The sequence below is a fragment of the Temnothorax nylanderi genome, unplaced genomic scaffold (genome assembly GCF_030848795.1).
Source record: "Temnothorax nylanderi isolate EJ_2023f unplaced genomic scaffold, tnyl_v1.0 TNYL_tig0056_pilon, whole genome shotgun sequence".
In the NCBI taxonomy this organism is placed as follows: domain Eukaryota; kingdom Metazoa; phylum Arthropoda; class Insecta; order Hymenoptera; family Formicidae; genus Temnothorax; species Temnothorax nylanderi.
Window position 1 is genome coordinate 17,797 of NW_027249118.1, and position 23,784 is coordinate 41,580.

General features: G+C 40.6%; 6 protein-coding genes across 16 annotated transcripts in view; 4 read left to right on the forward strand and 2 right to left on the reverse strand.

Annotated features, from left to right (window-relative positions):
- Positions 1 to 607: 607 nt before the first annotated feature.
- On the reverse strand, positions 608 to 5,522 carry LOC139772980 (ubiquitin carboxyl-terminal hydrolase 7-like). 2 transcript variants are annotated; one of them, XM_071707108.1, is made up of 5 exons: positions 5,387 to 5,522; positions 3,503 to 3,656; positions 3,255 to 3,412; positions 2,812 to 3,175; positions 608 to 2,602 (listed from the first exon to the last, which is right to left on the reverse strand). In XM_071707108.1, exons 2-5 carry the CDS (start codon positions 3,636 to 3,638, stop codon positions 927 to 929), a joined length of 2,334 nt encoding a protein of 777 aa, XP_071563209.1. In that variant the 5' UTR covers positions 3,639 to 3,656; positions 5,387 to 5,522; the 3' UTR covers positions 608 to 926. The 2 variants fall into 2 exon arrangements, with proteins under 2 accessions (XP_071563209.1, XP_071563207.1); XM_071707106.1 differs by lacking the exon at positions 5,387 to 5,522 and adding an exon at positions 3,775 to 4,050.
- LOC139772987 (pleckstrin homology domain-containing family J member 1) lies at positions 5,437 to 7,674 on the forward strand. Its single transcript, XM_071707123.1, has 2 exons — positions 5,437 to 5,577; positions 6,075 to 7,674. Exons 1-2 carry the CDS (start codon positions 5,487 to 5,489, stop codon positions 6,548 to 6,550), a joined length of 567 nt encoding a protein of 188 aa, XP_071563224.1. The 5' UTR covers positions 5,437 to 5,486; the 3' UTR covers positions 6,551 to 7,674.
- Positions 7,675 to 7,688: 14 nt separating this feature from the next.
- Positions 7,689 to 10,154, reverse strand: LOC139772988 (uncharacterized). Of its 4 annotated transcripts, none has more exons than XM_071707127.1 (4): positions 9,675 to 10,154; positions 8,846 to 9,033; positions 8,632 to 8,767; positions 7,689 to 8,135 (listed from the first exon to the last, which is right to left on the reverse strand). In XM_071707127.1, the coding sequence occupies exons 2-4, from the start codon at positions 8,924 to 8,926 to the stop codon at positions 7,915 to 7,917; spliced, it is 438 nt and encodes a 145-aa protein (XP_071563228.1). In that variant the 5' UTR covers positions 8,927 to 9,033; positions 9,675 to 10,154; the 3' UTR covers positions 7,689 to 7,914. The 4 variants fall into 4 exon arrangements, with proteins under 4 accessions (XP_071563228.1, XP_071563227.1, XP_071563226.1 ...); XM_071707126.1 differs by lacking the exon at positions 9,675 to 10,154 and adding an exon at positions 9,375 to 9,516; XM_071707125.1 differs by lacking the exon at positions 9,675 to 10,154 and adding an exon at positions 9,085 to 9,318.
- Positions 10,155 to 10,220: 66 nt separating this feature from the next.
- On the forward strand, positions 10,221 to 12,986 carry LOC139772982 (vigilin-like). 2 transcript variants are annotated; one of them, XM_071707112.1, is made up of 10 exons: positions 10,221 to 10,355; positions 10,475 to 10,690; positions 10,764 to 10,947; positions 11,041 to 11,355; positions 11,451 to 11,560; positions 11,657 to 11,813; positions 11,929 to 12,017; positions 12,106 to 12,258; positions 12,336 to 12,494; positions 12,582 to 12,986. In XM_071707112.1, the coding sequence occupies exons 1-10, from the start codon at positions 10,317 to 10,319 to the stop codon at positions 12,633 to 12,635; spliced, it is 1,476 nt and encodes a 491-aa protein (XP_071563213.1). In that variant the 5' UTR covers positions 10,221 to 10,316; the 3' UTR covers positions 12,636 to 12,986. The 2 variants fall into 2 exon arrangements, with proteins under 2 accessions (XP_071563213.1, XP_071563212.1); XM_071707111.1 differs by having other exon boundaries at positions 12,599 to 12,986.
- A 138-nt stretch (positions 12,987 to 13,124) lies between these two features.
- Positions 13,125 to 15,509, forward strand: LOC139772984 (WD repeat domain-containing protein 83). The gene is made up of 4 exons (XM_071707118.1): positions 13,125 to 14,014; positions 14,093 to 14,336; positions 14,648 to 14,874; positions 14,966 to 15,509. Exons 1-4 carry the CDS (start codon positions 13,942 to 13,944, stop codon positions 15,337 to 15,339), a joined length of 918 nt encoding a protein of 305 aa, XP_071563219.1. The 5' UTR covers positions 13,125 to 13,941; the 3' UTR covers positions 15,340 to 15,509.
- Positions 15,510 to 17,534: 2,025 nt separating this feature from the next.
- LOC139772978 (low-density lipoprotein receptor) overlaps positions 17,535 to 23,784 on the forward strand; it is a 30,940-nt gene continuing 24,690 nt past the window's right edge. Inside the window, exons 1-2 of one of the 6 annotated variants that reach the window (XM_071707098.1) lie at positions 17,535 to 17,740; positions 21,479 to 21,604. In XM_071707098.1, the coding sequence (XP_071563199.1) occupies positions 17,662 to 17,740; positions 21,479 to 21,604 (205 nt within the window). In that variant the 5' untranslated portion in view covers positions 17,535 to 17,661. The remainder of the gene's footprint in view (positions 17,741 to 21,478; positions 21,605 to 23,784) is intronic. The other 5 variants (XM_071707101.1, XM_071707100.1, XM_071707099.1 and 2 more) reach the window with 5 other exon arrangements.

Consider the following 23,784-nt stretch of genomic DNA (forward strand, 5'->3'; position numbering starts at 1 on the left):
GGATTAAGACAATTAATGCTTAAATACGAGACATTCTTGCGCAAGATTGAATTAACGACTAATAAATTTTCAACATTACCTGGTTTCGACTTCTGTTCACTTGTAGAACTTGTTTTATTTGGCGAGGGCTCGAGCTCTTTCATGACATTTTGAATTATTACAGATGACGATGGATCAGCCTCAGTTGTACCGTTGTTCACAGTGGATACCGGGGTAGGATCTAAATATGTAATAGCTCAATATTGCTTATGCATTGCACTATGATTATAATGGGTACGCTGAGAATGATATAAATGTAGACGTTTATAATAAAACTACAATTCTTCAATACTTATTAATTTCTCTAGTTTTTTTAAGTTATTTAAAATTACAAAACCTTTTTTTAAATATTAATAAAATATCCTTAGCTTGATCTACATTGCAGCAAATCATATATCAGAGTTATCTAAAACGAAAAGGCAGTTTCTTCTAAAGCTTCAATTGAACAACTAATACTACGTTTACGCGAGCGTTACTTCTGTAGTAACTTACGATAATTCCTTCACGTAAACGGGATTTTGTAGCAACTTACGATAATTCCTTCGGGTAAATGGGATTTTGTAGCAACTTACGAAAGAAAGAAATAGTTTATTAGAAATAATTATCAGACAATAATATTAGATACAATATGCGTGCATTTCGTAATCAAATCGTTTTCGAAGTCTAGGCGAAAATCCATACTGAGTGACGTCAAAATAAGCTATCGGGCCATTACGTAAAATCTTTACAAATTCGAATTGAGGAACTCGCGTATGTAATCTGGCTGAAGAAACGAATACATTGAACGCATTTTTCAATATATCAGACGACGCTCTTTTACTATACAGAATCGTATAAATTATTATGAGTGGCTGCCTAATTTAATTTCTTCTTCGTGTGGTGGAAATTTAATTGTAAATCTTAATAGCCTTTTCGAGGTAGTTGGTACGAGAGCGCTTTGGCGCTTTGTTGACGTGTTCCAAGCCAAGCCAAGGCCTGTGTGGTGATGTGCTCTGACTGGTATATCTGAGAAGGAAATCCTCAATTTTGATACAAGATTCCGGCGAGTCGATAATTAACTGTGGCTTCCCCATTGTCACCACCGCGAACTTAAACTTTTCGAATTCTTTCTCCTGGACCCCTAATTTCTTTAACAACCTGTCCTTCATTTTGGGAAAAGGTTCGCCGTGCTTGATCTTGAAGAAGAAGGGTATACCGAACGTTGAGAAAACCTCTTTGTGAAAATGCGCAACAGGAACTAGCATTTCGCCCTCTGCTAGATTCACTTCGTCAACCGGTATTTCTTCTATCCTATACAACTTGGTGCCTGATGTGTTTAAGTGATCTAATGGTGTATCGTCCACGGGGCCGGGTGACAGCTTGTTGCAAGTCATTTCTAATATCCTCAGTTTCCCCGATCCGTTTTCCGATAATTCTACCTGCTTCTTAGCCTCCTCGAGTAAATTAGCAACAGTGCCGTTTTTATTTGGGTAAAGAATCATCGCCTTCTCCTCCTTAAGCGACGGCCCTACCCATATGCACTTGAACTGTTTCTTATTTTCTAGCTCGTTCACCCTAATACTGAGCTGCTGATAAAATAATTTCTTTACTTTCGTTTTGCAGTACGCAACCATACCTTTGAGCGTGCCGTCAAATGTACACTTTAAAGGATGGCCTGGAGAATCTTTGTAATTTTGACACTTAAAGAATTGTAAAAGATACGGATCTGTGCCGACTCGTTGCGCCACAGCCTTTGCCATTTGATCATATGTCATTCTTAACGAAAGTTCCATTGTAAAACCTGGGTCGTTTGGAATCAGTTTATCACAAAACGTTACTTCTACCCTATAGAATAGATCTTTAAAATATTCTTGACACGTTGGAAGTTTCTTTTGAAATACGATGATGTCACCGTTCATTAATTCCTCCAGAACATCGTTCAAAGGCTCCGATAGAACGTCTATTTTCTCGATTAAATTTGGACAAATTTCCTCATATAAAGCAAGTTCTGTGTCTGGTGGAAATCCGGCACGTTCATTTAAAATTGGTATAAGCTCCTGGACTTTAGCTACAACAAACATATAGTGATGACCGCAGTAATGAATCTTCTTATTTTTGGGATCGTAGAGTTTAAAAAAGAGTAAAACATCAGTGTCGTTGTCGAAAGGCGGTAACGCTGTCATGTCAGAGTCTGGAGGTACAAGTTCAACAAATACGTTCCACGGATTGTGATTTTTCGCGCAGTCGATGATGGGCTTTTGAAGATCAGCATCCGGCTCGATTAACGTAGGTCTATAGGTTTTATTCGCACGTTTACTGAAGGGCCAAATGCGAATCTGTTCTATAGGATATTTCAGACTATCACTCAGCAGCTCGAGAAACTCGTGCACAGTGGCCTGCTTACGTACGCGAAATACACGATATAAAGCGTGCTCTGGATCGTAGAGATCATTTCCTTGGTGACCGTCAAAGCTATCCTCGAGAAGGACATTGACGATCATGTACAAGTATTCTTCCGTTCTCTCCTTTCTTTTTATTTGTTCCAGCCTCTTCTCCGCGTAAACGAGTGAATTATTATAATTTACTATACAGAAATAATGCTCGTGTAAACGTAGTATAAGAGAAAAATTAAAAAATATTATAAAATCTTTTAAGAAAAACTTTCTTTTAAAACTACCTATTCTATCTATAGCTTAGATTTATATCATTTTCAAATCTATACTATTTCTTATACCTGTTTCTTACAAACCTATATTAATAAATTCAAATTTACTAATAAATTTTCAATATTACCTGATTTCGGCTTCTGTTCAGTTGTAGTATTTGTTTTATTTGGCAAGGGGTAACTCTTAATTACTTCAGGTTTACTAGTTTGTTCTGTTAGCGAGAACTTATTAGAAACCAATTCTTTGAAGAAGGGGGTAAGAACCTCCTTTGGAATTGGCTCTCTAAGACGCTCTGTCTGCAGCACAGTGCCAGACTTGTTAACTGAAACATTTGATTTTTTGGATATCTGCTTATCCAATGACTGTGCCACATCTTTTTGTACGTCGTTAGTTTGTTCAGGACTAATCTGTCTCCGCAGCTGTTGCAGGTCTCTTTCAATATTGTCCCCAAACGACAGGAGAACTCTTTTTAAGGCATTTACAGCAGAACCCTGCGCAAACAAAAAGTCCCAACCATTCAACCAAGATATAAAATGCACTGCCTATTTTTTCCAAGTGATTAACACATACAATTCTGGCGTTTTGTATTGACAAGCCTTTTGTAGATTCCTCCGCAATATAATAACCAACGTCCTCGTGAAAGTTTCCATTGTCAAGCTGGACCTTAACGAAACTGACGCAGCCAGCATGGCACTTATCTTGAGCATCTACAATTGTATCGACGAAATCTACAACAAATTCGTGAGTTTACTTTTACAGGTTTTACTATTTAGTCTATTTACACTTATGACAATTTGTTCAATGACAGACGTATGTACCTAAGGTTTGGCTGACCACAGTATGATTCCATTTGCCCTCTCCGAAGACCTTATTGGCCACTGAGATTAAATCACGACGATCAGCTGTGAAATCCATCGGTTCTGCCTTCTCGGGCTTGTGCGCACTCTTCGTCATGGCTTGTTTTGCAGCGGGCTGAAAGGCGAAAACGTCACGTTCGTTACGTTTGCGTCACCTTTACACGGCCGTGAGATAGATTTTCTATTTTACTCGAAAAAGAGCTACAAAAGCCAAGATCTGTGAGATCACTCACGATTTTGATGCACGACAAATATTCATGCCCATTGTACATATCGCTGTCAAAATCGTGTCTTTAAATCGCAAATTTTAGCGCGCAAAAGCGACCGGCGACACGCGAGGAGAAAACGGAAACGAAAGGAAAATCAACCAATCGCAGTCGAGAGAATCGAGAGATCACGATAATGAAGAATGCCATCTTGAAACCCGAGACTCGAAAGAAGTCGATTCAACGATCGATAGAGAAATCGACCAATTGTGGGAGTTTCCAACAAGCGACACAAGTTGACGCAAACGTGTCGTTCTTAGGGCCGATATCACAGTCTCCGATTAACGTGATCCTCCGATTAAACTCACTCTGCATCTCTTTCTAACTGTCCCTCTAGAAAGAGACGAAAAGACAGTTAGAAAGAGATGCAGAGTGAGTTTAATCGGAGGATCACGTTAATCGGAGACTGTGATATCGGCCCTTATCTTTCTTTTTTGGCAATGTGACACTTGTGTCGCTTGCTGGAAAGCTCCCATTGTCTTTAAAGGGTCGACAGGAGACACGGTGAAGACCTCACGCAAAATATCGATGCTGCAATAACGATTGCGACACATAAAAAAATAGCAACACACTAATGTCCATATTGTACCAATGTTGATTAACTTTAATCTCGGTTTAACTTACTTTTTATTTTTTAATTTTTCTAATTCTCAGAACTAGAAAAACAGAAGAAGGTATAATAAGTTGGACTGACAAGATTGAAGTTAAATCTGCATTGATATAACAATGCTTATTTCTACCAACGTAAATTAACTTTAATCTCGGTTTAACTTGTTTTTTATCTTTTCTTAGTTCTGAAAATTAAAAGAAGATCAAAAGTAAGTTAAACCAAGATTAAAGTTAATCTACCTTGGTGGAAATAAACATAAATAACTCGGATTAAATTAATCGGGGATTAATTCAACCGGCAGCACCGCGTATAACGAAACCTAGCTCTAGCTCCTATAATTCGTCACCTCTCTAATCTAATCTCAGCTCTTTTCGCGCGTTAGAAAAAAAAGGATTGATTAACACGAGCAGATAAAACAGCAGGAGCTGACGAAACTGCAGATGTTCCCCGAATCATATTAACGCGATTATATTAACAGGAATTCGGGCGAAGTCGCTTTTATCGAAATCGACATAATTCCGCGTTTATTTTCCGGCTTTCGCGGAACATTTCATGCTGACAGGATCGCTTTATAATTTTTCGTCGCCACGAATGAACGTGGAGCTACAATAACACCCTACCCCTTCCGCGTCCATCGATTGAGATTCGAATCGATAAATTGAGACGCTGATGCATCGATCGGAAAATAGAGGAAGCCGCGTGAAGATCTTCTAGCAATTTTTTTTTCAACGAGCTATTTCGAAACTATGACGCGATCACCAACTCGTTTTATCGAGCGTAAGATCGCGCGATAGGCACTTTATCGGACCATATTTTTCTCTCGAGTCTCGCGATTATTGATCGATGTAAAAGTAAGAGCGCGCGCCCACGTCAATTAATTAACGTCGGAGACGAGAGCGAGCGATATTAACGTGATCGACGAATCGAGGATGGAACGTGCCGTCACGGCGGCGCGACAGCCCCTGTAACCTGTTAAGTCCTCAGTCCACCTCAGTCCTGTAACTGTTGGTGGTGCGTACACGCGTGACGCGCGTCGGCGGCGACGACGTCCTCGGAGTCCGGGTCGGGCATGAGATTCAATGACAGGGAGCTCGCGGAGGCGAGCTTTGGACCCGCGGACCTGGAGGGACGTCTAAATCACAAGCGGGCCCATAAGTCAGGTTGGTTTAGTCGTTTTTACATAACGCGACGGGCCTAACCTGTCACCTGTCACTTGACGAACTTCTATGGCGAGAGATACGATTATACATATATTATAAATAATTATTCTGTTAGAATTAGATCGCGGATTTTATCGTTATAGATTGTCGTATGTTGCCACTGCGCGATTACCTTCCTTCGGTTTAGACTCGAGGGGGAGTTTTTATTTTTCAATCGCTATCGCCGCTCTCGAGATGTAACTTAATTGAAACGGATGAGTTTCGAAGAAATGAACTGACTGTAAATAGAGCTGCTCATAAAAAAATTGTAAATAAAGTTGCCGCTAAGAGAGTTTTGTTTATGGAGACTAATTGTACCGCTTTCTGGATCAAAACAAAGAAAGAATGTGTAGTCTGTTATAATATCTGTGTCTTAGTGTCAATTGAAGGAAGGAATCAAAGGCGTGTTCATAATTGTTGATAATTAAACTAAACGAGTAACATCTATTTGCTTCCAGTGTTTAAAGAGAAGTGGTTCAAGCTGCGATACAATCTATTGTTTTACTTCAACATCAATGACTTGGGGCACATTGATAGGAGGCAACCTGCCGGGGTCATCGTTCTAGAGAATTACAGCATCAATATAGATAATTCATCCGAGGGGGCGTTTGCGTTCAGTATCTCGTTCCGTGACGAGCTGGAGAAGCGACATGTGCTGAGCGGTCGATCGGAGTCCCAAGTGGAGCAGTGGGTCAACGCGCTTAAGCAAGCGAGCTACGAATATTGGCGATCACGCCTGATCATGCTTCAGGAAAGATTGTGCAAGAAAACGGGAAAGGACCCGTTGCTCATGTACCCTAGAAATCAGGGTGTGGTGCGAGACGAAGCATGGGAACCTGCCACCAGCTTCAGATCTCACGTACGTTCCTTTACGACGTCAGTCGCGCCTACATTGAATACAATAACGAGGGACGTTAATCTCATAGATCTTTAATACAGGACAATAATTTTAGACTACCTAAATTAGAATTGTTAATTTTTAAAATTTAATGTCTAAAAATGGCGGCCTCGCGAAATTTATATTTTGAAGGAACATGTACATAATCGATGTAAGAAAGTTTTGTGGAAAACTGCCACGAGCGAGCAAGTTTTAGGATGCAGGTTCACAATAAGTATGTACGAGCTTTAATAATTTATATATTATAATAATAAGATAGTATACTATATAGAATTTATATCCTATGTACAAGACAAAATGTAAAGGAAAATAGAAATATTATAGTCAGACGAAGTAATTTACTTTAAATAATAATGATTTTGTTTATTATAACATTAGAGTGTGTTTCAAATCCAAAAGAGATTAAAAACAGTTATTAAAAAGTTGAATGTAAAAAGAAAACAGTCTGGTGAAAAAGTTATTCTTTTCCTAATGTGACAACGAATATATGTAGGTATACAAGAACAGAAAAAATTCGAATTATATAAAGTAATGATACTGACAAGGTAGTACGGATATAAAATATATGCAAGTAACATACAATGATATGAATTTAAAACTTGTTTTAATTTATAATAATGTTGTAAAACAAGTTATATGAGTGTACTGATGCATATTTAGTAATTTTCGACAACTAAATATTGATATTGAATACTTAACCCTTAACGTGTACACGTGGGTCTATGGCGTCCGAGCCGAAAGTGATATCTGCTCGTAACTGTAAAACTTGCAAGCCTGTTAGAAGATATTAAATAAACGATGTTTATCTCAAAATGACTATACAGTCGTCAACAATGTAGACAGATGTTTCATGAATTTTTTTAGATTTCTTAAAATACTTTAAGGTAGGGAAAAATAGCGTTGAACGTGACAGACCCACGTATACACTTAGAAGGTACCGAAAAAACGTATACACTTTAAGGGATAATAATAAATTATGTACAATTCATATTGTAACAAAACAAATTTTGTGATTTTTTTGTAATCGCCACTTCTTCTACCTCTGTGTAAATTTAATGAAATATTCATTTATCAAATACTCAATCTGTGTCTAACAAAATTCTGTAATAGTAACATTATAAAGTTTATAATGAAAAAAATAAAGGTATTTTTATAATTTCTGCACTTTTCTTCATTGTATTATCAAAAACTGTATTAAATACTTTCTATACATAATATACTACATTTATATATAATCTTCGATATCTTAATATCTAGGATTAGGCTTGTTATCGTTGATAAAAATGCAATACATCTTGTATCCTTAGGTTCCTTTTAAATTCCATCTATTCTTCCATTAGTTTCCTTTTTTTCTTCATTCGTAGCATTTCACTTGTAGACGATGCAGGGAATTAAGACAGTCAATGTTTAAAAATAAGATATATCTTGCGCAGGAATGATTTAACGACTAATACGACTAATAAATTTACATTTTTACCTGGTTTCGACTTCTGTTCACTTGTAAAATTTGTTTTATTTGACGAGGACTCGGCAATCTCGGAACTCTGAACCTTTACAGATGACGATGGATTAGTCTCATTGTCAGTTGTATCGCTGTTCACGGTGGATACCAGAGTAGGACCTAAATACAGATGAATAACACGATACTTTAATTGCACGGAGTCTCGAATAGCAAAAAAGATATTTTATTTACACTATCTCTTTGATTAACGTATTTTTGATAAAACTAAAAATATTTAATAACGTTAAAGGTTGTTTTTTAAAAGTCTTTTATAAATAATCCCTTAAAATCATATGCCTAATAACATATGGATCTGGAGTATTGAACTGCAGTTTTCAATAACACGAAAGCAATTGTGTTGCAATTAATAATGTTATTTAATAGTACATGCAAAATAATAGTGTTATTTGAGTTCCCTATACAAAACCTGTTTACTAACAGATCTCAATTCTTATTTAAATCAAGTTTATTGATAGAAGCAAGTACTCTGAGTGGTTCGCTACCACGTGTCACATCAAATACTTTAAAACGTTCGTTAGCATGATGATTCTTCAACCACACTGCAGAATCGAATGTGTTACCTAAAACACATTTGATTTTTCTGAAATCTGCTTACTCAATGACTGTGCCACATCTTTTTGTACGTCGTCAGTTTGTTCAAGACTAATCTGTCTCTGCAGCTGTTGCAACTCTTGTTCAATTTTTTCTCCAAACGACAGAAGAACTCTTTTCAAGGCATTTATACCAGAAGCCTGCGCAAACAAAAAGTCCCAATCGTTCAATCAAAATATAAAATACACTGCTTATTTTTTCAAGTGACTGACGCTTACAATTTTGGCGTTAAGTATTGATAAAGCCTTTCGTAGGTTCCCCTGTCCAGCAATAACCAACGTCCTCACGAAAGCTTCCATTCTCAAGTTGAACCTTAACGTAACTGACGCAGCCAGCACTATATATTTATCTGGCTCTTGAGGCCAAGAACTCCAAGAAGAATTAAAGTAACTTCTTTCTGCGAAATCTATAACAAATTCGTGAGCTTATTTTTATAGACTTGTTTTCTTATGCTTACGTATTATGCGTTGTGCAGAAGTGTGTGCTCCCCGCTTAACTAGAATTTCAACCGGTTGAAATTTATACGGTTGATTATATATATAATCTTTTTCATCCACATTGCCTTAAAATCGCATATATCTATATATTTATGAATGTAGCGCGAACGCGCAGAATGATGTTTTATCGACAGTGTCGGAAAATGGACGTTGCTACGTAGTACCAATTTTTAAAATGGATGTACTAGCGGTTCCCACGAAAAAGGGCGGGATAGTTTTTCTATAGTTTATTTGTTTATTTATTTATTACATAGTGGCTGGTGACTTTCTGTCGTCCGAAGGTCCGCGAGCAGGTCCGAGGTCCGAGGCCCCTCCGTCTCATTTCACTTTGCGTTACTGTTACTGGTAAAGAGAGTCGTGAGTCTCGTGGTAATGGAACGATAATTCCGCTCCACGTTAATTTAATAATTAGATCTCGTGGCCCGAAGTGCGCCACTCACTCCTCGTAACCGACTTCGTACTGTTTCAGGCAAATCACCGTTAAACTGGCTACGTAATACGCGCTTATTACTTGGCCGGATTTCTTTATTACGGTAGAGTAAGTAGCCACCTCTTTACAACTGTTGTCTTGCTGCCTGTGTTATCCGGGGAAACGTGCGTGCGTTCCTGCCTGCCTTTCCATTTTCCTCCTTTTCCGGCATCGCCACATTCGCCACTCGCCTGATCATCCGCCACGCGGTCCCGTCGATCGCCCTCGCGCCGTCTCGACCCGTCCGGTCGATCTCGATCACTGTGATAAATTTGGCGAACGTTAATCTATTCGTACAAGTACAACCATCATGAAAGAAACGAACACTATTATTGAAATTGCGTCATCTAAGGATCAATCTTTAACGTTTCTTCAGATATTCCTACTAAGAGAGATACGTTATACATAAGTCCATAACTCATTAGTTTACAATAATTTATATTTTGTATTTATTTGTATAAGACAGAGAATATGTCTTCAGTATTTAAAATTATTCGCTACATCTTGTATTTCAAAACATAAATTATTTTGTATTTATATTAATTTTTTTTATAGGCAAGCAAGCAGATTAGTATCCCTAAGGATCATCATCGTTGGATTCTTGGCAAGCAAGGGCAGAGACTGAAAGATCTTGAGCAGAAAACCGCTACTAAGATTAATGTACCTAGCGTACAAGATCAATCAGATATAATAACAATTACAGGTACAAAGGAAGGAATTGAAATGGCTGAACACGAAATTAGAGTTATTTCTGATGAGCAGGTAACTTTTAAAAATAATTATAATAATAAATCACCGTACATAAATACATAATTGTGCTTGTTTAGATAATGCATTTATATACAATCCTACAACAACATGTTTTGTCATAAATGTTGCAGTCTAGGAAAGCTTTTGAAAGAATAACTGTGCCAAAAATGTATCATCCGTTTATATATGGTGCGCATAAAGAAAATCTCAATGCTATGATGGCAGAAACTGGTGCTCGCATCAATATTCCTCCTGCATCGGTGCAGCAGGATAAAATAACCATAGATGGTGAGAAGGAACGAGTCTTGGCTGCAAAGCAAAAGATTGAGAGCATCTACAAGGATATGGTACGTTAATAAGACTATTTTTTTTTCTAATTTTTATTAGTACGCGTATGTAATATGTAAATTTTTAATCCAGGAGAAAAGATGTACTACGGTATCTGTAGAAGTTCCCAAATCTCAACATAAGTATGTAATTGGACCTCGTGGTAGTACCATAGCAGAAATATTACAAATAACTGGAGTGAGCGTAGAAATGCCTGCATCTGATTCAGCAACTGGTACCATAACTCTTAGAGGACCGCAAGAGAAGATTGGTCAGGGTAAGTGATTTAAAAATTAAATGTTACTAATTATATTCTTTAAGTACTGTATCTTTAGGTAACATTAATTATTATATATTTATTTATATATAGCACTTAACAAGGTATATGAAAAAGCAAACAGTGTTCGCACTGCCGTGGTGGAAGCTCCGGTATGGATACATAAATACATCATTGGACGCAAAGGTGTGAATATCAAGAAAATTACTCAAGAAATGCCAAAAGTAAACGTCGAATTTATGGGAAAAGAAGATAAAATCAAGATAGAAGGTCCACCTGAAGAAGTAGAGAAAGCGCAAAAAGAGTTACAGCTTATGGCCAATGATCTTATAGCAAAACTTACTTTCACAGAATTAAATGTTGACCCAAGATTTTGCAAGCATATCATTGGGAAAAATGGTTGTAATGGTAAGCAATTTAATATTTGCAATTATTTTCATTTTCGGTATAACAGAGAAAAGAATCTTTAAGTTTACATTAAATTAATTCTGTTTTTATTAAAGTGAATCGTGTTAAGGAAGGAACGGGTGTAGTGATTAGTATCTCTGAAAATGATGGCAGTAGTGTTATCCGCATTGAAGGTAATCTTGCTGGGGTATTGAAAGCTCAAACGGTATGTATTATATTTTTATCTAGCAGCAAGTATTGTTTAAATAAATGGGAAAAAAAACTCTCTCTCTCTAATGCTTTTATCTTATAAATAATATAGGAACTTGTAGAAATGGTAAAAAAGTTAGAAAACGAGAAGGAAAAGGATGTAATTATAGATCACAGACATTATGGTAACATAATTGGTAAAAAAGGAGATAATATCAAAGAGATTAGGGATAAATTTAATCAAGTAAAAATTACTATTCCTGGACCAGGTAAACGACATTTATTATTTCATACTCCGTTACCTCGCAATGTCGTAATAAAGCATTTGTAACAAAGTCATAATATTGACTACGTTTTTTTATCAGTTGATCGATTTTTTTTAAGGCGACAAAGGAGATATAGTGAAAATCAGAGGACCCAAAGAAGACGTTGACAAGTGCCATAAACATCTATTGAAGTTGGTAAAAGAATTGGTAATTTGTTAATGTTTTACACAAATACACATGCAATAAATGTAAATAATTGTAAGAGATGTGTGACATAACATATTTGTTGCACTAGGCTAACATCGTCACCAAAGAGATTACTATTCCACGAAAGTTTTACCATTTGCTTATTGGTAAGGGAGGTAAATTGATACATTCTATTATGGAAGATTGTGGAGGCGTCACGATTAAATTCCCTAAAAGTAAAAGTAAAAGCGACATGAAAAAGGTAAAAGAGAAAAAAAGATGATCATTCTTTGATCAAATTTGAAACTGTTACTAATAAATACATATGCACATATATAGGTCAGTATCAGAGGTCCGAAGGACGATGTAGAGAAAGCAAAAGCGCAGCTTTTAGAACTAAGCAATGAAAAGCAATTGTCTAGATTCTCAACTGAAGTGTGTGCCAAAGTTCAACATCATAAATTCCTCATTGGAAAGAATGGTGCCAACATTAAGAAGGTAGAGAGTGCATGGATGTAATAAGTATTGTACATCCAGATGCTATTTAGGAAGTAAATTTTTATATAATTCTTCTCTTTTATTAAGAGGTATGAACGTTCCAGTTTGAGAAAGGACCCAGAAGTTTTCTGGAAATATTAGAATCTTTGAGACATGAATATTGGAAAAATCCATTCTACTTTGCGGTAAGGGTACTATGCCCGGATCGCTGCAGACAGCTTTCAAATGTGCCATCATTAGAAGGAGTACAACAGTGTTAAACGCTGTTATATGGAAGGGACACCATAGGCTGCAAACAAAAAAGTAACGTTGCTAAAAATATTTCTCACCAAAGATTATAGTATAGTAAATAGTAAATTAAGAAGGCTATAAAGAAAGAGATGCGTGAGTAAGTGTGCGAGTAAGCGACGTAAAGTGTGAAAAATTCGACGAGATCTGAGAGTGTTTGTGTAATGATTTTTGCCATAAATAAATATTCCAACGTTATGCCAACTTGTCTTGCATAGTGTGCAACACGATCCATCGTACCACGACGTAGTCAGCGTAATATACCGCCATATAGGTGACGATAATGCATACGATGCCACAGGGATCTCCGACGAACATTTTTCGCTTTTGCTAACGGCACGCAGCGATTAGTATCGCAGGTCCTCATCACTGTGCGCCCAAATGTCATGTCATCCGCATACGGGACGGCCGCATTATTAAATCGTTCGGGGTTGATTCGGCCAGCAGGTATCCGTCTATTCCGTCTTCTGTCTTCCGTCGCAGTGTCGATCGACGGGTTAACGCATAATCCGTACAAAATCGTCGCGTCGACTCCGCCTGACGAGTCTGACCATCTGAGCGGAAAGCGAGATGTGGAAGTGTGGACGGTGTGGACCGTGTGGAAGCTTGGCTCCGGAGTCCGGCTGTTTAGAAAGAAACAAAATTGAGAAGTGGAAGCCAATCTGTCAAACGGAACCCCGCTGACAGCGGTGGTGCGACACTCGCAGACACTCGGGCCAGTCGAGCCTCGGTCTCGGGTGAAAGGTGAAAGCAGCCGATTCTAGGGGGTGCACAGTGTACATCACGCGGTTGACTTTAGGCTAAAGTCCCGACTTTAGGCGAGAGTTTTCCTAGTCAATAGCCAATCGTGTGGCGTTGCATGTGTGTGCGCGCGTTCTCATTGGAAAGCACCGGGTATCCGCGATATCCAATTGCGTGACAACGACCGACGCCGCGACGACGTCCAATCGGTCCAGTTGTGTACGCGATCAGCGATCGCACGTGGTAATTTCAATATACTGTACTCCGACCGACAAGCAAGTGAAGCAAGATGTATCACTTCTGTTATAATTTTGATAACTGAGAAATTAAATCGTATAAGAATAATAGAGAAAAAGGTATTTAAAATAATAGAGAAAAGATATTTAACACATTAAAAGAAAAGAAGAAGAGAAGAAAAATGAATATTGAATACAAATTCGAGAAAGAAATCGACTGCAAGCAAGGGGCCGTCAGATCTGTACGATTCAGTGGTAAGGAGACTCGTTTACTTTTAATACACTATTATTTTATCAGAGATGTATATGGAAACTGATGGTTTTGCGTTTCAGTGGACGGTTCGTATTGCGTAACGTGTGGGTCAGATAGAAAGATAAAATTATGGAATCCGTACAAGTCTGTTACGTTAAAGACATACGGCGGACACGGTGACGAGGTTATGGATGCCTCCGCGTCTTGCGACAGCAGCCAGATAGTATCTTGCGGATTAGACAAATCTGTAATCGTCTGGGACGTGGCAACAGGCACGCCTGTGCGCCGTTTCCGAGGACACGCAGGACCCGTCACGACAGTCAGGTAAGTGTATTGTTTGCAATTGAAGTTAACGAGTATTAAGATTATTACTATATTTTAGTTTAACAATCTAGTGCAGTGAGGATCATTGCAAACAAATTTATTAAGATTTGTAAGTGCAAAGGTGAGAAAAAGTGCCCTCTGTCTGATATCACCAATTAAATTCTGTCTTAAATAAAGGTAATTAAGTTCAATGAATCTAGAACTTGAGTGTCATATATAATGATTTTTATGTTACGACGTTTGAACACGCAATGTATTTCTGAAACGTAAGTTCTCTTAGCTAAGCTTAATGTTTCCTGTTGCAATCACAGATTTAACGAAGAATCGTCAATGATCGTTTCTGGATCGCGTGACAACAGTGTCATGTGTTGGGACGGACGTTCCAAGGCGCAAGAAGCGGTACAATCTTTGAACGACGCCAAGGATTCCATTTCGAGCGTGAGGGTTTCGGATCACGAGATCTTGTCCGGTTCTTTCGACGGCAAAGTACGCACGTATGATATACGAGTGGGTGAACTTTGCGAAGATTATATGGGAGGTAAAAGAAATAACAAGTTAATATAACGGATTTCCGACTTCGTTGATTAGAAAGTAATACAGTATTATACAACACAATGCAAACTTTTCAGACGCGATTACATGCGTCAGTTTCACTAGAGATGGACAATGTCTGGTCGTCAGTTGCGCGGACGACGTGATCAGATTGATCGACAAGGACTCGGGAGAGCTACTCGGCGAGTTCATTGGACACACTGGGAAGGATCTGTGCCTGGAATCGATCGTGGACTGTCAAGACACGAGGATTCTTTCCGGCTCGGCGGACGGAAACTTATGGATTTGGGATCTAGTATCTCAGCAAGTGGTCGCGAAGCTCTCGGGTTCTAAGCCAACCAAGCATCCTACTGTATCTATAAGCGTTCATCCGCAGAAGAACTGCTTTTTGGCGTCTAACGGATCTAATGTATTGATGTGGAGCACGCAGACTCACACAGATAACGAGTAATAGCGAAGTTTGTTCCATTATTACCCCTTTGTGTACAAAGTAAGTCCAAAGTCTGATTTCCAATAATTTTAGTTCCAACAATTTCTACAAGATTTTTTACAAACTAAATATTTATTATATGGTGTATATTAATGTATATAATAATAATAATAATATAGCTATTTCTTAAAGTCGAACTATTTAATAATTAATGGTTGCTTGTCTACTTGACAATTTTGGTAAAAAAAAGAAACTGTAAAAGTTTATTGTCTAGCAAACATTGCGTCATTTCGATGAGTTAAGAAATTATGTACTTTTAAACACAAACAGCTCGTATTATTCTGCGGTCTTTCTTACGGTATCTAAGCATATTTCTCAAGCAAGCATATATTCTCAGACGACTAAATATTAGTATTCATGTGAGACAAACAACTAGGAATAACAAATTTCATCCATTGACATAGACAAATAAGACAAAAAAAACAAAAGAATTCCATTTAAGAATGATGCCTCGATTCGCACACAGGTACGGGTGCGTGCGCGTGCACGCCGGCGACGCGCGCGAGCGCAGAAATTTCACCTCGTCATTTCTTCGTCGTTCGCGGAAGGAGCGAATGAAGGAGGTGGTGCGTGGCCTTTCCGGGTTAAGCCGCCGGGGCCACGTATCGTACGATTCGCACGCGTGACGAGGTGACGCGCGTGAAACGCTACTTTCGAGTTCGAGCGCCCGGCGTTTCAACGCCGGCGCGCGTTTAGCGCAATGGCCGGGGGGAGGGGGGGGGCGAGAGGGGGCAAGCGGAACGGTGAGCGCGCACAATGGAACGAGAGGAGCGAAACTGCGCGCGCAGGTGGCGCGATGTCGGTGCGTCAGAGCCGACTGGTCGGCCGGCGTAGTCTCGCCCGGGAGAGCGCGCGAAGGAAAGAAAGAGAGAAAGGGAGACAGAGTGCGACGTTACTCGCACTGGGCGATCGAGCGTGGCACAGAGAAGCGACAGAGAGCGAGAGAAAACCGGCTGAATCGCAGTGGCGGATTAAAGGACACGGAATTTGAACTAATTTCGAGACTTCCTGTCGCTGGTAAACATTTTTAATTAAGAAAGTGTCAGAGAGAGAGAGAGAGAGAGAAAGAGAGTATGAATGAATGAGAGTGTGAGAGGGAGAGAGAAAGAGTTTATCGAGTATTATTCGCGGTTTAATTGGAAGTAATGATCACGAAGTTTGTAATATATAAACGCGGAATTATAAGTCACATTTTTAAGAGTTTCCCGAAACATTGGAATCTCCAGGCGCGAAATGACCGATTTCCTCGTCTGAATTATCGGGGAAGCCTTTGCGAAGCGGATATGGGACTACGACAATGATCTGTGTCTTAATGGTCTCCTCTAATGGTTTGTTGTGATAACGGTCTAACGCTCATTCGCGTGTAAATGAAACGCGACAATGTGTGGCTCTTTCTCGCGTAGCGCTCCGGAATCTAATTCGCTCCGAATTCGCCGACGATTTAAATCCCCCCCCTCGGCCCTGACTGGATCATTGTTTGCGACCGGGAACTTTTGCAGGATGCGACGAGAGGATCGAGCGCCTCCGCGTTGGAGATCCGCCCCGAGCCGCCCGAAAATCGGAGGGCGCTGACGGCCTCGGCGCGATAATCCGCCACTGGTCGGATCGACGCAGCAGCGGGCAGCAGCGGGTAGCAGCGGGCGAGGAAAGGCGAGGGAGAAGGACGGATATACCTCGCGGGACGCGCACGGAGGTGGTCGCACAGCACACGGGGCGGGCCGGTCGGTCTCACCACTTCGCGGAGTGTATTTTTTTTCTTGCGCCGCGCGTAACCGCGAGGAGGAGAGTGACTGACAGGCGGAGAAGGACGGGCGACGAGGCGGCGAAGATTGCGACTGACGAGAAAGACGGAGAGAGAGAGCGAGGGAGCGGGACAGCGAGATCGTCCGATTGACGGGCTCGACGGATACCGATGCCGGTGGCTGTTGGACCGCGTGGTCTCGCGAGGATGCTCCGTCAGTGATCGCCACTCCGTCCGACAGCGGTGTACATTGTTGTTGTTATTGTTGTTGATCGATATTCTCGCGAGAGGAAGAGAAGGAGCCAAAGAGAGAGAGAGAAAGCGAGAGAGAGAAGAAACCCGGCGAGGGGGCGAGCGAGCGAGGGAGGGGCGGGGAGAAGAAACTGTCGCGGCAGGAAGCACCGCGAGAGGTTGGCAACGGTGGTGGTGTGCCCGCTCTGCCGCTGGGGTGGTGGTGGAGGTGGTGGTGGTGGTTCGCCGTGACACAGTGGTGGAACGGAGGCACGAAGGACACGACCGTGAGAGAAGAAAAGAGGGTTGTTATGGGGCGAGAATCCCGTGGCGTGTTGCTGCTCGTCGCGCTGGCCGTGCTGGCAGCCGCGGACGCCTTCTCGACCGACAGTAAGTCCCGCATTTTTTTCAGTCACAGTTACGGCGGAGAAACATTTTCGCTGGAGCGACAGCGAGCGAAAGGGGCCAGAGGCGCGAGGGGGCAGAGGGGGTGACGGGGAGATGGGAGCGGGGGAGGCGGCGAGGGGAAGAGAGCTGGTCCTGAAGAGCCTGGCCCGTATACACCCAGCTGCGTCGCGGTCCTCGGAACAAAATTCGCGATTCGTCTCGCGTTCATCTACGAAAGCCTCCTTCGACGGTATCGCGACGTATCGACGAATTTTTCAGTTATGACTTCGTTCGCCTTTGCTGCGCTCTGTCCTCCCCCTCCTCCCGCTCCCACCCTCCGAGAGGCGCGTCAATGAGGGGCTCGCGGATTTCAACGTTCGCTCTCTTTTTCTCTTCTGAGGGTGGGTTATTTGTCCACGCGTTATTTGGTCACCGCTGGATATCGGGAGGAGAGACAATCGATTTATTTACGAACGTAGTCGCGTACGTGCTATTATTGACTGTCAACGTCATCGCTACCGTCGTCCGATGTTAATATGAGACGCGCGTCAGAGATTAATGGCATTGTGACATCGCGTATTATTTCGTAAGAGAAGAGGACAAGATCCTGTGCGAAGCCTCCGGAACAAAAAAAAAAACATGCCGGCGAGGTCGTGCGAGGGGATTCCATGGCGGCCGTTTCTCTCACCCCGAGTCCAGCTCCGAAAATTTCCACTCTCGTCGAGAACGCGCCGTGTATTGAAAACCGAATTTTGAAAATCACATTATTATATCAAATTTGTATCGCGAAAATTAATAATGTCATAGTATCACGTTGAACTCGCGTCTCTGCGATTAATAACGTTAATCTAAATTAGGTTTAGGGTTTAGAGCATTTCCGAGGTGACTGGGGCTCGTGCGTCGCGCATTCGTGCGAGCGAAGCGCGTCTACTTAGATCTTTCACGTGTTCCCGTTCCGTCCGCGGCCGATCGTTCGCAGCATCCCTCCGGACCGCGGGGACGAGCCCCCCGAAAAAGCGCCGCGGCCCGAGACGTTCGATTCAGCTGACGCGAAGTTGCACATTATGTAAGACCGATAGACACGACGTCGTCGGCGTCGTCGTCCCGTTTTGTCAACGGTCGCGCACACTCGCTCTTTTCCATTGAGCTATTGTGTATACTTTTCTGTTTTTTTTTTTCGCCGAGACGAGATATGTATATAGGCTGCGTTCCGATATTCGCTGCAAGTACTGAAAATCTATAGTTTACGTGACGTACATTATAGTTTTTCATTACTGACAGTGAATATCGGAACGCAGCCATAGTAGGATGTTAACATGATTGAAAGAAAACGGAGTAAAATGATAAGTCATTCAACGCCGCTTTGTTTTGATTTCTGCAATATTTGCAAGGCACGTGATATTTAAAATAAATAATATTTATTAATCAACAAGCGCGTTATAGTTCCTGTTTCTTGCATGCGACATGTACATATAAGTGAAAAATCGTCTCGTTACATTTTTAGCTTGATATGTAAAGGATTTCCGATTGTCTGACTTAATTCTGTCATCTGTCCGCAGATTTTTTGAAATTTGCTCCGACATAATATAGAATTGGAGTTTCACTCGAGTATTTATATTTGCGCTTGTTAAGTATACACATATGTCATACCTCATACCTGATCACATAAATGCAGGTTAAATCAAGATTAGAGCATCCATGATACATCTGAATCTTTTTTCTTTTTACAAAGAGCAAAAGGAAAGGGAGAAAGAAACTTTTCCCTGCACACATGCTTTTTTTATCTCGTGCAGTTGTGAATACTCGGACAATTAAAAGATTAAGACCTGATTAATTCACCCCTGTCTGATTGAATGTTTGATTTGAGTAATATTCTTAGGCGTTGAAACGAGATCACGAGCTAATTTTTTGTTCATCATATCGCATACACTATTAAATTCGTAGTGTCAAATTATACTTGAGATTTGAGTCATTTTTAATTATTCTTATAGATCGCCCCACTGCTCCTACTCAATGTGTCGGTAATTTAACTAAAACAATGGTAATTTAACTTTACTAAACCAATGGAGTTAAAATAATACTGTTTTGTGTTAATATAATAAATTTCGACACACATAGTTAAAAATAACAAAACGTTATTTAACTCGAGATATTGGTTTAGATTTAACATGTATGGAGGGAAATAAAATCGTCAAAGTTGTATTGCGAAAAATGAAAATCGAATCTGATAAAGCAAAGTCTCTCGATTTTTTTTTATCAAGGCTGTCGATTCGTCGTTTAATTTCCGAAATCGTAGTTTCGAAGAGACGGGGAATTGTTTCGAGCAAGAAAATTTGTCAACGACAAATTTTATGCGCTATTTTTCTGTCTACGTTACACGAGAGAACCGCAGAGTATAACTACCGGTTCTAACGCGTTCGCAGAATATGTTTAGTACGCACCGCGGACAGAAACGAGACGCGCACACACTAGTTACAGATATCCATCAGGCGCAATTAGCGTAATGATTCTTCCGGCAAATCCAGGCGCCGCGCAAACAAGCGAAACAGAATAGATCCGTCGTGGACGTTTATTTGATCGATTCTGACCGCGTACACACACACACGTTCAAGTCGCCCCGAGAAATTTGCGTACGTCTCGATTTCCACCGGTCCATTAACATCGCCCGGTAATTTCACCGAGGAATTCATGAGGTAGCGTAAAGCACAGCGGAAAATAGCCGGCGCGCACGTCCCACGTGATAAATCCGTGTCGGCGATTCCCGTCGGGAGTTGTTAAGGTGTTTCGCGGATCGATGCGCGGACCGTACGTGAATTCGCAAAAAAAAAAAATAAAAGAAAAAACTTCGATCTCAGGATCGTCTGTTATTTCGCTTGGATTGCCACCGTGTGCCGTTCGCATTATTTCGGATCCGTTCGTCGGTAATCTTTATACTGATATACTGATGGAGTAACTGCGATATCTCTATAGGAAACTCTCTCCTGTCGTACGATCGTTAAATAAATATTTCTCCACGATGACTACCGCAAGGAGAAATTACATTATAGTAAGAATATTATGTCAGATAATGTTAGAACGTCGGTTAATTGAAATGAAAATTGTAAAATTGGAAATAATAATCGTTTACACGGCCCACACGGTAATCGAATAGCGATACTGCATATGGTAAAATGCAAAGGTAAAATTGCGTGGTGTCACTGGTGGTTATTTGCTCAATGAGCGTAGTAGGCAGAGAGATAAGTATCTAACTCTATTGTCGTCAACGAGAATTGCAAAGTAACCTTGTCGACCAGTTGATACGCAAATGAGTTACGCGAGAGATTACGTTTGATTTTATTATTGCTGCGTTTAGCATTGAAACGACGCGACGCACGTGTCGCGCGATCGCATCCATAGTCGTCTCCTAACGGCGAGTCACTCTAATATCTAATTATAAACTCCGCTACAAATCTTGGCGTTATCTCAATTCGTTTATTTACGAGATCCGCGAAGGTTTCGCAAGGCGAGCGAAAGAATGTAAGCGCGACAAGCAATTTAAGCGGTGAGTGAATCGAGCGATCGAGGGTATTCTCTCGAAAATACAAGTTTAATTTTGAAGCTGAAAAACTACGATTGATCGATCTCCAGTACGCTTAATTTCCGTTTCTTACGTTTCTTTTTTTTTCTTACGTGCTGCTTATTAAGCTTGTTTTGACTACTTGTTGAGTTTTTTCTCAGTGCATTTTTTTCGTTGGTTCTCAGGTAAACTAGCTTGTCCTTTGCGGCAGTTCCGATGTGCCAATGGCAGATGCATACCGATCTCGTGGGTCTGCGACAAATCGGACGATTGTACTGACAATTCCGACGAAAGCCCGAAGGAATGCAAAAGTAAGTCACGCGCAGAATTATGTGAAAATACCCCAAATTATATGCAATATAACGTAACAACGATGACGTCCGGCGCGGTCCGTACGATCGAGCGCAAATTTGCGCAACTCTTTGACGAGTCAAATTCGCATATGAACCGAATCGCAAACATCATCATTTTACATAACAAATATTAGCGTTGCGCAAACGATCGAGCCATTAGTCGTTTCTGCATGGGGTTTCGTGAATTTCTCGTTTACACTTTTATCGCGCGATCGAATATTTTTCATAATTACCCCTTCGATCGCTACGCGCGAACTTAAGTGAGCGCCACGAAATCGGAATTCTAGCCAAGTATTTTGTAGAATTGTAGAGGGAATTTTAAGTAATAATTATTTCGAGACGCGGAGAATGGAATAAAAGTGATAAATCGTTTGAAATTTTTTAACGACAAACCGTAATCACCGACTCTGCGCATCGAACGTTTCTTTGTTCCGTGAATAATGAAATATTTATGAATCGGCGTTATTTGCGACTTCGTTTTACGGTGTCAATATCGACGAGGAGTAATGTTGCGCGCGCTCCCGACATGAAAAATGACGCAGGGAGAAATGATAAGTTGTTTCGGAAGTTTCGCGCTGTGCTACTGCGAAAGTGTGCGTACACGCAAGCGTGTGTACGACCCGGTGCGCGCGCGCGCGCGGCGCGCGTGTGTTTGTTAATTAAATGACGATCCGTTGACAAATAAACCGTCCGCGTGTTTGCCCGCGCGTTCTTCCGCCATTTTATTGATCTCGAGTAGATGTCTCAGCAGAGGGCTGACCGAACTAATTTTCGCGGCTGCGATTTAAAGCCTTGGCTTAGAGATTTATTTACGAGGCGCCGTGTGCGCCAAACAAACCGCATCCCGATCGACGTGCATAATGACGTTTAATAACTATAATAATACGACGTAACGTCTGCGCGAGTCCGGTGTGGCCTCGCGAAGCGCCTCGCGCGAATAATGTTGGTGAATTATAGAATTTTGATCAGAACTTGAATTATGGCTTTCAATTTGCATTTCCGCTTGATTTCGAAATGATTGTCTTCTCTCAGCGCTTATATATATCGATTGTTTATGTGCCTCGAGGAGGAGGTTGCGCAAGCGACGCCGTCAAGATTCGTCCAAAATTATACGAGTAGATAATTTTATTAGCGCATTCATTGCACCTGATTTATCTTATCGCAGACGCGTTGTAATGACCTACATGATACTGCATTCTTACGCGACGGTATTTTCCCGCAGATAATTAAATGTTGCATTTTTTTATTGTTTTACAATTTATTAGTATTTGAGAACAATATATATGTATATAAATTTACTCAATATTTTTTGAGAAAAAAGTAAGGAGAAACTAAAAAAATATTAAAACGAAAGAATTACGTTAAAATTACTCCAACGTGAGCTTCATTTTTTTTCGATACAGGGGTGTAAAATTCATCCCAGACATCCGTTCTCGAGTTTCGTGAATAATCACGTGAGTCGTGACTTTCCTGTAAGTGCTTCTCTGTGAATCGCGATTAGAAAGTCACTTGTATCTTCGTTGATCTATTATTCCTCGATACGATCCAAACACCGATCGATTCATTGAGTGAAGTTTACTGGCTTTATGAATCCTGGCCTTATGAATTCTTAGAAATCGTTTGGCTAAATGTTTATTTCAATAATAACATTGAATTTTGAGCTTTGGCGGTTTCCCAATCAATCTGCGAGTTTGCAGTTTCACGAGGCAGATATTAGAACGAGCAGTATCGCTATGCGCAATATGTAATTATTTTCGAGCATTCTACATAGTTTGTCTCTGTATTCTATAGTAGGAGTGGTTGGGGGAGTGCGTTTCATCGCGATATGATTACAAGTCGATGATAATCAACGAGTTTGCATCACGAATGTTTGCAACACATTGCATATGGTTGCATGTACATACCTATAACGGAACATATAACAACAAGAAAATCTGAAGCTTGTAACGCAGTAATCTCTTGCCTTTCCTTGTACTTCAAGTCCGGCGCCTCGTGACGAAAAGAAAAACAGACGAGAAACAATAATCGCTATAATTTTATAAATATGTGATTATAGACCAGCGAGATGTGCAATAAGATCCGCGAAAATATTACCGTAACATAAAAACTCGCCGTCCTTGTCAGTGCCTTATGCTATG